General features: G+C 43.6%; 1 protein-coding gene across 2 annotated transcripts in view; it reads right to left on the bottom strand.

The window, feature by feature from the left end:
* Window positions 1-10,488: 10,488 nt before the first annotated feature.
* The window catches only part of TRAPPC9 (trafficking protein particle complex 9), a 1,018,418-nt gene continuing 1,012,844 nt past the window's right edge, over window positions 10,489-16,062 (bottom strand). For both annotated transcript variants that reach the window (XM_036742028.1, XM_036742029.1), the window contains one exon: window positions 10,489-13,167. In XM_036742028.1, coding sequence (XP_036597923.1) covers window positions 12,994-13,167 — 174 coding nt within the window. In that variant the 3' untranslated portion in view covers window positions 10,489-12,993. The remainder of the gene's footprint in view (window positions 13,168-16,062) is intronic.

Below are 16,062 nucleotides of genomic sequence, written 5' to 3'. Positions count from 1 at the left end.
CTCTCCTGGATCTATTTTCCAGGTCAGTGGTTTTTCCAATGAGATATTTTACATTGTCCTCCATTTTTTCATTCCTTTGGTTCTGTTTTAGAATATCTTGATTTCTTATCAAGTCACTAGCTTCCACTTGCTCCAATCTAATTTGTAAGGTAGTATTTTCTTCAGTGGTCTTTTGGACCTCCTTTTCCATTTGGCTAATTCTGCCTTTCAAGGCATTCTTCTCCTCATTGGCTTTTTGGAGCTCTTTTGCCATTTGAGTTAGTCTATTTTTAAGGTGTTGTTTTCTTCAGTGTATTTTTCAGCATTTTTTTGGGTCTCCTTTAGCAAGTCACTGACTTTGCGGTTTTCTCACATCCTTCTCATTTCTCTTCCCAATTTTTCCTCTACTTCTCTAACTTGCTTTTCCAAATCCTTTTTGAGCTCTTCCATGGCCTGAGACCAGTTCATGTTTTTCTTGGAGGCTTTTGTTGTAGGCTTTATGACTTTGTTGACTTCTTCTGGCTAAATGTTTTGGTCTTCTTTGTCACCAAAGAAGGATTCCAGAGTCTGAGACTGAATCTGGGTGCGTTTTTGCTGCCTGGCCATATTCCCAACCAACTAACTTGACCCTTGAGTTTTTCAGAGGGGTATGACTGCTTGTAGACTAAATTGTTCTATGTTCCACGCTTGGGGGGATGTGCCAGCTCTGCCACCGCACTCCTCCTTGCCGAAGAACCCCCAACCCAGACTGGGCTTAGATCTTCAGCAGGCTGTGCACTCCTGCTCTGATCTGGGCCTAGGGCCGGAAGCAATTGCAGCTGTACTTCTGTAGCTGCCCCACCTCCGCTGCCCCCAGGGTGGTAGTCAAACCTCGAACTCCTTCCACTCCCGCAGCTTTTCCCACTAACCTTCTCTGTTGTCTTTGGTGTATGTGGGTTGAGAAGTCTGGTAACTGCTGCAGCTCACTGATTCAGGGCACTAGGGCATGCTCCACCCAGCTCCTGGTCTGGTTGGTCCGTGCCGCTCATGCTGAGCTCTGCTCTGCTCTGTTCTGCTCTGCTCCCAGCTCTGTGCAGGATAGACCTCACCCAGAGACCATCCAGGCTGTCCTGGGCTGGAGCCCTGCTTCCCTCTGCTCTTTTGTGGGTTCTGCAGTTCTAGAATTGGTTCAGAGTCATTTGTTATAGGTTTTTGGAGGGATTCGGCGGGGAGCTCACAGCTAGTCCCTGCTTTTCAGCCGCCATCTTCTCATTTTCTTATTAATTTTCTGCCATCTGGCTTCCAATGCCATCATTCAACTGAAATTAATCTCTCCAAAGTTACCAGTGATCTTTTATTTGCCAAAACTAATGGAATTTTCTCAACCTGGAGCTCTCTGCAGCCTTTGATATTGTAGCTCACCATCTTCTCCTTGATACTCTTTTTTTCTCTAGGTTTAAATGACACTGCTCTCTCCCAGTCCTCCTTTTATCTGTCTGACCACCTGGTCTTCTTTATTATCTTCATCCGGGGCTTATCTACTAACTCTGGGTGTCCCCCAAGACTCTGTCTTGTGCTCTCTTCTCCCTCTATACTATTTCACTTGGTGATCTCATCAGCTGCCAAGATTCAATTATCATCTCTAGGGATGATTCTCAGATCTGTTTATCCATCTCTAACCTCTCTTGATATCAAGTCTTTTATGTCCAACTGCCTATTGGATGTCTTGGACTGGATTCGAATAGACACCTCAAACTCAATACATCCAAAACTGAACTCATCATCCCCCGCTGCCTCCCCTCTTCCTAATTTTCTTATTACTGTCAAGAGTACCACCAACCTTCCAATCATGCAGGCCTGCGGTTTAGGTATCTCCTCAACTCCTTTTATGCTCTCAACTCCCATATCCAAACACTTGCCACATCCTGTCAATTCTACCTTTACAACATCTTTGGTATAAATTCCCTTCTCTCGTCTGACACCCTGATGCAGACTCTTATCTCCTCGTGCCTGGACTCAGGGTTCTAATAGCTTTCTGGATGGCCTCACTTTCTCAAATCTCTCCTTATTTCAGTCTTTCTTCTATTAAACTGCCAAAGTGTTCTTCCTAAAGAGCAGGTCTTACCATAGCACCCCTTTCTTTGACATACTCCAGTGGATCCCCATTTCCTTCAGGATTAAGTATGATTAAATCCTCTGTGTTTGGCTTTTATAGCTCTTCATAATCTGGCCCTCTCCTGCCTTTCCAGTCTTTTTACCTTATTCTTCTCCACATACTGTATGATTCAGTGACACTGACTTCCTTGCACACTTCCCTGCACACTGCACTCCATCTCTAGACTCTGGGCATTTTCACTGACTGTCGTCTATGCCTGAAATGTTTTCCCTCCTCATTGATGCCTCCCAGCTTCCTTCAAGTCTTAGCTAAAATTCTTCCTGTTACAAGAAACCTTTCCTAGTCTCCCAAAATGCTAGTGCCTTTACTCTGTGATTATCTCCAATTTATCACATATGTATGTATATATGCATCTATGTACATATATATTATAAAGAGGATATATATGTATATTATGTATATACACATATATCTATACATCTCACAGTAGTCTTCACATTGCCTCTGAGCTCCATGAGTGTAGGGACTGTTGTTGCATTTAAAAACAATCTTCAGAGCTTATCACAGTGCTTGGCATAAAGTAGATGCTTAATATATGCTTGTTGATGACTTCTATTTGTGGGAAAGTATGCTCTGAGCTTCTGGGAGAAGGGTTTTAGTTATTGTTTTTATCTCAACATCTTCAAAGTGTTTTAGTTATTGCTATTATCACGCCATCTTCATAAATGCCTTTGCTTTGAGCTGACTGGGTCTATTGCTGACTGTAAACAGGAAAGACACTGATGGAACTTTATGGGTAGGGTTTTTGGGAATGTGGGTCCATGGAACATTCCCTAAGAATCTGGGGTAGTAGTAGTTGACCCCCAAGGGATCTAATTCCAAAACCCAAGTGTCCAGTTTGGGAAGTCTTCCCAGAGAGGGTGCTGCTGCACGGATGAGAAAACTGAGTTTCAAAGAGGTAGAATGATTTACCCGAAGTTACCAGGAAAAAGTAGGACAGATGCGACTCATCCCTCTACCTTCTGACTCCAAGTGCAGCACACTTATAAACTTTATCTTAGGATGGGTGCTTTGTTCATAGTAGGTGCTCAGGAAATGTTTCTTCAATGATTTGACTGAGTAGCTAAGTAGACTTTCAGGCATTGGCATCGACATATTCTGAAGCAGAGAAACTTTTCTTGAATCCCTCAAAAATCTCGTTCTGTAGGCTGGCCCTGCCTTTGCGAGAACAGCAACAAGTTCAGGGGCCACTTCTTCAATCACATAAGCAGGAGGTACTTCTCTCTATTAATTAATGGAAAGTATAAATCATATGTCAGGACCTCAGGGAGCTCAAAGTCGGGTTGGGCAAGCAAGTCATGAAATTGACTAGACAGTGTATAATCAAGGACCGGGTTGAGTGATAAAAATGGTTGAGAGCTGTAGATAGTTAATTCAGGAGGAAGGACAGTATAGGGATGGAGGTGACCATTGGCTTTAGCTAGGAGGAAAATTAGGCTCACAGACATGAAATTACCTTACTCAAGATTCCACAGGTAAAGTTAGTAGGATTTGAATTCCAATTTGCCTCCAAATACAGTGTTTTTTTTTTTCACTCATCACAGTCTTTCAGGGAAGGTTCAGTGGAGAAGCAGGGAGACTACTGGGTGTGGTTTAAGAAAAAAAAAAGGTTCTGAACCTCGAGCCAGAAAACTTGGGTTTGAGTTCACTTATGTCACTTATGCTTGCCATGATACCACTTGTGAGTCTTAGTTTCCTCATCTTTAAAAAGGGTGTATATATTTATGTAGGTATTATGTATATATGTATTATGTATATGTGTTTATGTGTTGTGTATGCACACACACACACACACACACCCTCACCTTACCTATCTCAAGGTGTGGATGTGAAAATCAAATAAGTTCATGGCTGTGGAAATGCCTTATAACCTTAACATGCTGCACAGATGTGAGTAGTTATTTTTTACTATTTTCCTCAACCCATCGATTTATGTCGGGAGGCCTGGACTTGCTCAGGGAAAATTCATTTCCCCCACACTGAGCAACATTAACCTCAAATAGAATCAAAGACGACTATTCTGCATCTGACTCGCTCACACCACGGAACTTCAAAAACCCAACCGAGAGCGACTAATAATGACATTTAGTGGTCGTTCCTGCTTCTAAAGCCCCGTAGGATTTCATTATGGCTAATGTAATTCTCCTGGCCTCTAATGATAAAAACGTACTCTTCAAATCATATTAGAGAGATCTCCTAGCTGCTCCTGGAGTTATTGATTTTCTTAAATACACACTGTACCATGGAACAAAGTGAGGTGGCCATTTAAATTACCTGGAATTTTAGAGCTGGAAGGAACCCTAGGATATGAACAGTTAAGACACCGAAAGTCAAAGACTGAAGAAACCTCAGAACACAGAATGCTAGAGCAGAGCAATGTAAGGGCTGGGATGGACTTCAGGGACCATCTATCCCAACTTTATCATTTTGAAGATGAGGAAAACTCAGGCCCAGAAACTTGTACAAGGCCGCAGAGCTAATGAGTGGCAGAGGCAGAACAAGACTCATGCCTTCTGACTCCAAGCCTAGAGCTCATTATTTTCCTTTTTTTAAATTGGTGCTCGATCTTACATTATTATCATTTCCTGATAATTTTCTCTAATGTCACACCCTCCCTTCTATAAAGGGTGCCCCAGTGAAGCTAAAGCAAAGGATGAAGGCCAGTGGAGACTAAAAGGCAGAGACAATGAAAGAGAAAGGGGAAAGTCTTCAGATGCAAAATTGATATTCCTCAATAGAATGGGTGGGAGGCTCCAGAAGTTTCAGGGTTTAGCCAGTGGCCTTTAAGTGGTTAAGCTTGCCTCCAGGGAAAAGACTGCATTCAATCTGGATCCCTAGCCACTCATTTACATAAGATTCCCAGAGATGGAGGGCAAGAGATAAAAATGAGGGACCTGACACTAATCACCCTGGGGAAGAATTTGCTGATAGGAGAGGCCAGCTGTCTCTAACTCCAGCCTGGAAATTACTAAACGACCTCAGAGTAGAGACTCTAAGAAAATTAGTCAGTTTAGTCTATTAATAAACACATTAAATACTTACTACATGCCAGTCACTGTATTAAATGCTGATACATACACACATGTGTATCTCTATCTCTTGACCTATTTATCTATCTCTCTATCTCTGCTTGTAAGGAGCTCATAGTCTGATGGAGAAGATGACATGCAATCAAATACATACAGAGCAAGCTAAAAGCAGGATAAATAGAAAGCAAGTTAAAACCAGGATAAATCAGAAATAATCAATAGAAGAAAGGCCCTAGAATTCAGAGGGGATGGGAAAGACTTCCTGTAGAAGGTGGGATTTTTGTTGAGACTTGAAAGAAGTCAGGAAAGCCAGGAAGGAGGCTGAGTCTCCTAGAAGCCTTCTCCAACCCCTCTGAATCCTAGGGCCTTTCTTCTGTTAATTATTTCCCATTTGTCCTAGTTTTAGCTTGCTTTGTATATATTTGATTGCATGTTTTCTCCTCCCACTAGATTGTAAGTTCCTTGAGTTCAAGGACTGTCTTTTGCCCTTTTTTTTTGGTATCCCCAGCACTTAACAGAGTACCTGGTATGCAGTAGTCATTTAATAAATGTCCATTAATTATTAAGTAAATAATTCTAGGTATGAGGGATAGTCAGTAAAAGTGTTCAGAGTCAGAGTCAATAAACATTTATTAAGTGCCTACTGTGTGCCAGGCACTCTGCTAAGTGCTGGGGATACAAAGAAAGGCATAGAACAGTCCCTCCTTTCAAGGAGCTCACAATCTAATGGGAAGGGGGAGGGGAGAAGAGGGAGGGTACCACGTTAGAGAGGAAAGGGGAGATGATGAACTTATGAAGCTGGGGTGGGAAATGATGTGAGGAGGTTTCAGTATATGAATCTTGCAAAACGAAGTTTCTAGAAATGATAAAATCCAGAAAAACTGCTGAGTGGGAAATGATGGGAATTCCCCAGGTGCCATCCTTAAATGGAGGAGATGGATGGATTTGGGAGATGCATGTGTTGTACCAGAAGGCGAGTGAAGAAACTTCTGCCTGTCAAGAACTAAGAGTTTTTCTCCTGCTGGAAGGGGCTTCATAAGCACAGTAGCTTAGAGCATGGCAACACCCCACCTGAAACGAACCCAGCCCAGCCAATGACTGATGAATTCAGCTATCCATCGAAGTGAGCCCCCCAATCCACCCAGTCGTACCCTCAAAAGAGTCCAGTGACCGAGCAGCCTGCCTGATTCGGCCTGGCAGCAATCACCCAACAGCAGCATGTAGGACCTGTCCAACTGCTAGCAGCAGAGAGGCCTGGCTCTTTCTTGCAGCCACTGCCTCCTCATGCCTCATTCCACACCTATGGTCTACTATTTCCCTTGAGAGGTATGAGGCATGCTTCCCTACTCATCCATCAGACTTCTGAATTCCCATTATTTTCCTTTGTCTTATTGTGATCCTTATGGAAGTTGTGTGCTCTTTCCATGTTGCCCCCTCAAAACCCTTAATTTTACAATGTTTTCCCATTGGAACTCTGTGGCAATCCAATCGATCCATTCCCCACTATCAGAACAAGTTCTGTGCAATACAGCTCTGTCTTCACTGCAGGAAAGGACCCTCAGGGCTGTTTCTGAACTCCCTCCTGCCCAAACTTTGCTGTACCAGAGCTGCTACCCATACGCCTTTGCTTCTGTCCCTCAGGGCCCAGGGATTGGCAGCCCTCTCCAGATTGTCACTTGCATTTCAACCTGGGTCTCTCTCACTCCTCAGTCTCTCTCCTCTCCACTATCATTCTCTCTGTCTCTCTGTCTCTCCCTTTCTCATTTTCTCTTTCCTCTCTCATTCTCTCGCTCTCCCCCTTCTCTCTCTACCCCCCCCCCCCCATAAGTCTCTTTCCCTCTGTCTGCCTTTCTGTCTTCATCTCTCCCTCTCTGCCCGTGTCTGGCTCTCCAATAGCTCATCATAGCTCTGAATAACTCCTTTCTTTAGTTCTTTAAGGTTTACAAAGGGCTTTCCCCCTTCATGGCATGAAATGTGAGTATTATTGTCAACTCCATTTTGTGGGTGAGGACACTGAGACATTTCCACATGGTTAGTAAGAGTCACAGTCAGACAGTCTGGGGAGAGGAAGAGTGGAGAGATAGACTTGAAAATTAAGGTGATATTAAGAAAGGAGATGTCAATTTTTAGGGGTCAGTCTGAATCCGGGTTTTCAAGTGTAGAGGTCTTTCCACTACTGCAGGCTATTTGAAGCCAGCACTAAGTCCTCAGGGACTTTTTTTTTTTCAGGTTTTCTGTAGGGAAATGAAGATCTGGTGTAAAAATATCAAAGAAACTTACCAGTTTTAGGAAATTTGAAACACTGAACTAATTGTCCCTGGTAATGACAAGAGGACCTTTCTTCTGGTTCAGAGAATGCTAAAATATAGGATATTAGAGCTGAAAGAGATTTTGGAATATAAAATACTGGAGCTTAAAGGGAACTTAGAATATAGAATGTTGGAGCTGAAAGGGGCCTGTGTTGGTAAGCAAAATGGGCTCCTTAGCACTTAGTGCCCTTGAAGAGTTTGGCTTTTGTTTGCTTTGAGTAATTCAGTGTATTTCATTGAACCTTACTAGGTGCTAAGCCCCAGGCCCAAACCCCTATTAGGTGTGGAACCTATGTGGGTGTGGATTGGTGACTGGGTTGGGGCCCAAGATGGGGCTGGCTAAGGGGAGGTGCTAACTCTAGAGCCATGCCCTATTAGGTGTTAACCTAACCTATGTGGAGGTGAACCTCCCAGGGTCCTAAGGGGAGGGGCTAACTCAAGAGCCAATCATGGCAGCCTAAGTTCTGGTCATTCAGATGACATTTGAAGCCCTATAAGAAGGGAGGACAGAGCCATTTGTGTAGGGCTCTCGAGATGGTGTTAATGAGGAGACTCCGGGCAGCTGTAGCTAAGGACCCCTCCAGCTTGTAAACCCGGATGCTGAGACTTTGTTGAACTCTGGTAACTATGTATTGGGATTTGAATCAGACAAGGTCTGTCTGTTGATGTTTGTAATTTGTTTGTATTTTGCTCTGAAGTTCGGAGTGCTGGCTTTTTCCCCTGAACTAAGTGAATGATATTTGTGTGCTGAATTAAAGTAAGTTTGCCAACCCCTTCACCTTGCTTTCCTTAGTTAAGCAGATCAACAGAACCTGTGCTGTTGGCAGCTTTCCAGGTGCTGGCTGTGGGTGGATCTTATACCCCCACAGAAGCTGCTAGCCAGATTGTTGAAACAGGGCCTTGGAACATAGAATGTTGGAGCTGAAAGGGACCTTAGAATATAATGTTGGCACTTAAAGAACCAATGACCTTAGAACATAGGATGTTGGAGATGAAAGAGACCTTGGAATATAGAATGTGGGAACAGAAAGGGACCTTAGAATATAGAATAGTGGAGCTGAAATTGACCTTAGAATATAGAAAGATGGGGCTTAAAGAGATCTCAGAATATAGAATGTTGGAGCTGAAAAGGACCTTGGAACACAGAATGCTAAAGGAGATCAATCTCTTGAATTTCATTGGGCCACTGAGGGGGGAATACTTTGTAAACATGAGCATCGCTTCTCTTAATTCTTCTGATGGTCTCTTTACTAATTTCCCTCTCCCTTGTTTGCCTGAGAGGCCTACTGGGTATCTCTAAACTTATTTTGTTCTACAAGATGGCGTAAATATTAATAATAATGAATAATATATTTCCCTATCACTTTACTATATTTTGAAGTCAAGGATCATGTCCCCCCTGGAGAAAAGAAGACTTGGGGGGATGGATTATCAGCTCTGTCTCCATTATCTGAAGGACTATCACATAGAGAAAAGTAAATTTACTTTGCTAGGCTTCTTGTTAAAGAGAGACAAATTTCAGCTCATTATGAAGGGCTCCAAAACAAATGAAGCTGTCCAGTAGTAGAATGGGCTGCTTTGTGATTCAGTGAGCTACCCATCACCAGAGGTGCTACCACAGAGGTGATTCCTACAACTGACTTCCATTTTCTAAGTGCTTCTATTCCCTGCTCTTTCTCTTGCCTCCTAGGTCCAGTAATAAATGGGCTACTCATCTCAATTCCTTTTGCTCCCTCCCCCAGGCATTCTTCCCATGCTCTAGGCCATTTCTGCACCTAGATAATAATTTCCTTTTCTTCAGGTGCCAGAAACCTAGTGCATGCTCAGCCTAGCCCTGGGCACAGTGCTGTGGGGAAGATGAGAGAAGACTTGACTATTTGCTTCTGCTGGACTAGGAGTCAGAAGATCTTGGCTCTGCCATTTAATTGCTACAATATCTTTGGACAAGTAATTTTGCCCTTCTGAGCCTCAGTCATCTCAGCTGTGAAATGGATGGGATATTACACTGCCTCCTCCTCAGTGTAGCTAAGGAAAGGGCTTTGTAAGCCACCAAGTTCTGTAGGAATGTGAATTTTTTTCATGGTGTGTTATGGTAATTAAGGTGGGACTTTTTTTTTTAACTATTTTATCCTTTGGAATGCTGAGGTAATCAAGTACCTTTGAGGAGTTTTGCTTTTCAAATGTAATGGCAAGCAAAGTGGACTTTTTGTTGTCTTTGTTTTGGAGTGCTTCTTAGCACTAAGGAATCTTTAATTGAATGGGGAGTCTTTGATGACCTCCTGACATTAAGGGAAGGCCTAGTTCCACCCTCTGACCCTGAGCAAGTGTTTAAGTCACAAGAAGGCCTAAGTCACGTGGGTTTGAATTATGTGGTTGTGATGCCCTTTGACCCTGAAGAAGTGTATATAAACTCAGAGGTTAGTGTTTTGCCTTTGGAAGCACACACATTGGAAGAGTGTTGGTGATTTGGCCCAAAGAGACTCTGGGTACCTGTTAGAGCACCCCGCCCCCTACTTTGAAAACCCAGATGTTGGTGCCTTTCTCTCTGGTAACTATGTAATTCCCTAGTCAGACAGAGGCCTGTCTGTTGATCTTTGTGTGTTATTTGCTCTGTTCATATAATCTATGCTTGTGATGTTTTTTTGTTTATTCTCTGAAGTTCAGGGTTCTGGCTTTCCCCCCGAACTAAGTGAATGATATATGTAGGCTTAATTAAACAGAGATTGTTAACCTCTTAAAGTTGCTTTCCTTAGAAAAGCAGATCAAAGGACCTGTGCTAGCAGCCCTTCTGTGTGCTGGTGTTGTTGGTCTTAAACAGCCACAGTAGCATCAAGTAGCACTGTTGTTACATGGTGTCCATGGGAGTGCCAGGAATAAGGCTTGTGACACCAATCTTGAACAAAGATGGCTATGAGGTCACTGTGTTCTTCCCGTAGATCACTGTGGAAAGAGGGCCAGGGCCAGACTCTGAAACCATAACCAGGAAAGTACACAGACAACTGTTGTTTTAGCAAGGTAAGACTTTTATTTGGACAATTGAACTTAGATGGGAGCCATATTTATTGAGAGCAGGTGTTCTGAGTGTTACAACAAGCTGACAATTACCTTTTGTTTCCAGAGAGGGCCAAGAGCCCAGGATAATTCTCAACTTTAGCTTAACCTTCCTGCTGTGCCCTCACTCTGCCAAGGGCTCCTCGATACTGCATGCACAGGCGCTGGTTCTCCCTCAAGAACCATTCAAAAATCTTCTCTGCCATTGAGGGAGAACAAAGCCACATCTCTCTGGGCAGGGTAATAGGGCCAGAAGCCTAGGGGGCAGCATCAATAGATGGAGATGCTCTCATCTGTTGTAGAGAGACCAAGGAAATTATGGAATGGCAATGACTCGAGATAACTCAAACCTATAGTAGCACTTTGCTTGGGGAGAATGGATGGTCATGTTTGAAAACAGGCCCTGGTGGGATCCGGTGCTCAAGGTGAGACCTCCACTAACAGCCGGCTTCTGCTCCTGATAAAGGTGCCTGGGGAGCAAATGTATTGGTGGGCCCTGAGAAGGGACTAGAGAACAGGAACAGGAAAGGCTGGCTTGAGATTTCTCAAATTCACTAGGCGGTCTTGTTTCAAAGTTAGCTAAGTACCAGGACAGGAATGTGGCTGGGTGAGGATGTGGGAGGTGAACAGGACAAGTGCCAAAGGGGGTGGGATATGACAACTACCAAAAATGAGAGACTATTCTCATCTTTCCTTAGCTCTGAGGCTTGGCTGAGGAAGGAGCTGGGACAGGGTCCTGGTTTTGTTCAGAGCTCTGCCATCCGCTAATAGTGGAGTCCCAGAGAATAAGCCCTTTCTAGTACCGTGAGGTCCTTGCCTTTGCCTCTTAATAACACTCAGAAGGACTTTTTGTTTATTTAAACTGGGGACCTTGAGAGTCCTGCTAAGGCAAGCACAACATCTTCACCATTCCATGCGGTCAATGTAGATTATGTATTTTTCCCTCAATTAGGAACACTGAATTATTTAAAGACAAATCTGACTATAGTAAATCAAACCCTTCCATTTCCCCCCTCCCAGACCACTATGTATTTTTACAGAAAGTAAAAGGAAAACATAAACATCTGGAGAAAATAAATATTGCAAGGACTCTGGAAGTAGTAGCTAGATTCACTAGACCAATTCTGTAGGAGGCAGGTAGATATAAGGTTGCCAAAGCCATGTTACGTTCAGATGGTTCCAAAGGGTTAGGTGTTAGGCAGCTTGGTTCAAACAAAGTGGTCTTTTCTTTTTTTTCACACAAATATATAAAGTGTAGTAATGGTGTAAAATCTAGTTAAGGGCAATAGGACCCCTGTCCACATCCCTGAGTGCTCTTGCTTCACCTGAGCACCCAGCAACTGGAGGCATAGTTTCAGGGGTGGGGAACCTGCGGCCTCGAGGCCACACGCGGCCCTCTAGGTCCTCAAGTGGGGCCCTTGGACTGAATCCAAACTTCACAGATTTGTTCTGTGGCCTTGAGGACACAGGTTCCCCACCCCTGCACCTAGGCTTTCCCCAGGGAGGGCAGGTCCAGAGATGGGCCTTTGTGGTGGAGGGGAAACTGTCCTTACGATGATAACCTCTCTTTCCCCATTAGATGGCATAGAGACTCCCAAGATGGCTGGTTAGCTGTCAATCTGGAAGAAGTCTGAAGTTTTCTAGAGAAGCCCTGAACTTTCCAGGGAGAAATAAGGAGTGTTTAGCTTGATTCCTTTCTCTGGGAACAAGCTGCTCTTCTTTTGTAGCCCCTTCAGAAATGCCTCCATGCCCAACCCCCTGCCTCAGCCTGCCTTTTCTCTGGGGCTGTTTGTCAGTTGGGATAGCAGTTTTTGCCTAGAATTCAGCTACAATTGGGGTAATGGGGGAAAAACCAAGGCCCTCTAAGGCTAAAGTTGTATTTGAGTTAGCTAATCATGGGGCCCAAGGCAGGGTCCAAGTGATTTACCAGCCCTGGGTTTGAAAGGCCGAACCCTGGTTTTCCTATCTCAGGGGTGCAGTGTGATGTGTTGCTGACTACACCAGTGCAGGACATAGCCCATGAACAGATTTCTGAGGCTATGAGCTACAATAACATTTCCCTGTTGCTGGCATAACTGAGGGGCTAAAGATATTTTGTAGGAAAATGAAGAAAGGAGGAACCAGATATAACCTGTCACTTTGGATAAAGATTGAGAAAGCCAGGGGTAAGGGAACAAGGAGAGAAATGGGGTTGGGACTGCAATCCACCTTCTGCTCCATCATCCTGGCTTTTGGAGAATCTTTGTGTTGCGGAGAGAGGACCCATGTGTGTGTACACCCTTTAAGAACATGTGAAGCTTGACGGGTTACTGGTGCAGCTGCCTTAATGGTGGACTTCTCCTACTGCCCTTCTAAGGATGCTGGGTACTTAGCCTTGGGAAGAAACAGGGGTTCAAATGTCAATGTAGGGTCCAAATGGCATGTGGGCCAGGCAGTTTCCAGCCTGCCTGAGCCCATGTGATCTTGGCCTTTAAGCCTGGAGGTCGGGCCCTTGGGCTCGGATGTGGACGCTGGGCAGGCAGAACCAGGACAGTGGCAGCTCCTTACTGGTGGTGTCTTCGTGGAACTTGATATTTAGGTAGAAGTCACCGGTGTAGAGGAAGAGGAGGGCACCCAGGCACACAGAGTTCTCTGTTGGCCGAACCTGTTGTGGGATCAAAGATGGAGCCTGTTGAAATGCTAACAATGAGTACAAGTGCCTAGACAGTGTTTTAAAAAGCATTTTGCATGCGATATCGTGGTAAGTTTTAGAAGAGCAGGATTACTCATTGCTCCTGCCTGCCCCATGGGAAAAACTTAATAGATGCTTGTTGACTGACTCATTGACTGTTGCTGATATTGCCTTGCACTCTCCAGCCTATGTACACTAACACAAGCCATCTCTCGTACCTAAGAATGTACACCCTTCTCTTCATCTGCTGTAATCCTCTTCTGCCTTTAAGGCCCAGCCCCATGAAGCCTTCTCTGATCCCTCTAACTGAAAGGGACCACTACCTCCTTCAATTTTCTTGGCAGTCATCAGAATCTTTTACAAAATCCCCATATCTTAGCATAGTGCTTAACACATAGTAGGCTTCTTAATAAGTGAATGAATGGATCCTTCCCTAACAGATGAGAAAACTGAGGCTTATAGAGATGGAATGATTTGCCCAAAGTCATGGAATTTTGCATTGGAAGGAACCTTACAGATCAACTTGTCCAGTCTTTCTTATTTTATAGACGATTCCTCGTCTATTTTCCAATGAGGTAAAGGAAAGAGAAATGACTTGTCCAAAGTCATACGGCAAGGAAGTAGAAGAGCCAGGACTAGAAGTGAGAGGTCTTCACTGTCCCACAGTGCTCAAAGCTCTTTCCACACACCCCAAACTGCTGTTTGCACTGATATGAGTGACCACAGCCAGGACTCACACTCAGGTATTCTGATATTAAGTCCAATGCTTCTTCCAAAGGAAGAGTTAATCCTTTTTTTCCTCCTTTATTATTTTATAAATGTAAAGTTCAGTCTAGTAGATGCCACTGATACAAATTTGTTTTACATGTGAGAATAAGCATGGATGGGTTATCTGCATCATTGGAGAGAACTCCTGAACGAATGAGATCACGGACCCTTCTGGAGTAATTGTATGAGTTATGCCCTGAGACCCCATCCAATCCAGTTCTATCATTCTTGGATTCTAGTTTGGAGGAAATGACTCTTGCTGTGGTGGGAGGAATCAGAGGAGTCAAGAACAATTCTAGGTAGTCTTTTCAAGCTGGCAAGGTTTCAAGTATGTGTCCAGTGTTAGACACCTGGAGTCTGACACCAAAGATAAGCCTGGCTAATGACAATGATAATAATAAAACTAATAATAATAGTAGCCACTAGCATTTATATAATGCTTTAAGGTTTGTAAAATGCTTTACAAATATTATCTCATTTTATCTTCATGACAGTCTTGGGAAGTAGGGGCAACTATTATCCCCATTTTACAGATGAGGAGAATGAAGCAGACAGAGGTGAAGTGACTACTTGCCCAGGTTCATACGAATGGCAAGTATCTAAGGCCAGATATAACCTTGGGTTTTCCTTACTCCAGGCCCAGTCCTCCATCTACTGTACCACCCAGGTGCCTTAGAGAGGCTCATTACTAGAAGAATGAATGAGAGCTTTGTTTAGACACTCTAATATTTTAATAGATCTGTGATCTCATTGATGGGTGGGATGTAATTCCCTCCACTGATGCAAATGACAACCCAACCATGCCTAGCTATCTTGTATGCCTCTCATCCATACCCTCCCATGTGTTTCCTAGAATGGCATCTGTCCAAAGTCCTGGGAGAGACTTCCTTGTTTGCTCTTGACATGGGGAGAATGCCAATCGAGCACATGGGTTGTCCAGGCAGGAATATACTTCCACCTACTTTTCTATTTTCTTTCGGTTTATTTTAAATTAAAAGAACTGATCTTTAAAATAGCATTATATTAAATCAGTCAACCCAAGCAGAATGCAACACACTGTTGCTCATCCTTTGCTCTCACTACATGATCCACCTATCTTCTTTTTCAGTCACATATTTCTTTGATAATATCCTTTTCCTTTGTAATTCCTTATTTATAATGTGTTGTAGGCTGCTGATTCCCACCATGCCCTCTCCTTTTTAGCGTCCCAACAGGTGATCATCCTTTGCAGGAACTCTTTCAGTGTTATGGAATTCATTACTGCAAAAGGCATTTTAGATAGCTGTGATTGTTAAATTCTTCCTTATATTAGGCCTCCCTATAACTTCTACTAACTGGTCCTGGTTTTATACTCTGGAGGCAGGAATCAAATCTGTTTCCTTTTCCACAGTTCTATCTGACAACATCTAAAGGCAGTCTTCTCTTTTTCAGGCTAAATATCTCAGGTTCCTTCAAACGATTCATACAGCATGGTCTTCAGTCCCCTCACCACACTTCTTCTGACATACTCCTGTTTGCCATGGTCATTCCTGAAATGTGGGGACCAGACCAGACTACTTTAGGTATGGTCTTCCCAGACATCAGGATGATCCCCAGGATATGCCTTAATGGAGTCTATGATTCAATTAGTGTTTCTGCTTTTCAAGAAAAAGATGTCATATCATGGAGTTGATTCATATCGAGCTTGTCGTCTCTAAACTCTTTACATCATCTCCTCACGTAATGCATATAGAGGCAACTAACAAATACTCCAGGAAGATATACCAAAACTGTGACGGGAACTCTTCAGAAGAAACTAGAGGGCAGGGCTGGTCATACAAGGTCAGGCACGTATAGTTAAACTGAATTTTGTTCTTAGTGTAACTTACAACCATGATTCCTGAAGCTCAGGCCTCACCTCTTCCTAGCTGCTCTAAGACCCTGTTGTTAAGATCCCTGGTTTTGACCTTATGGCTATTTTGGGCACAGACTTTTGCCTCTCTACCATTATCAGCTCCATTCTTATCCACCCTACCTCCTTGTCCCGACCTGCACAGAAACTTCTAGACTAATAATCTCTTTCCCTACTCTCTATACTGAGTCAAGGCCAATCAGCACCAT

The sequence above is a fragment of the Trichosurus vulpecula genome, chromosome 1 (genome assembly GCF_011100635.1).
Source record: "Trichosurus vulpecula isolate mTriVul1 chromosome 1, mTriVul1.pri, whole genome shotgun sequence".
NCBI lineage: Eukaryota > Metazoa > Chordata > Mammalia > Diprotodontia > Phalangeridae > Trichosurus > Trichosurus vulpecula.
The sequence above is the reverse complement of the archived record's forward strand: the minus strand, read 5'-3'. Positions and strand labels throughout refer to the sequence as shown.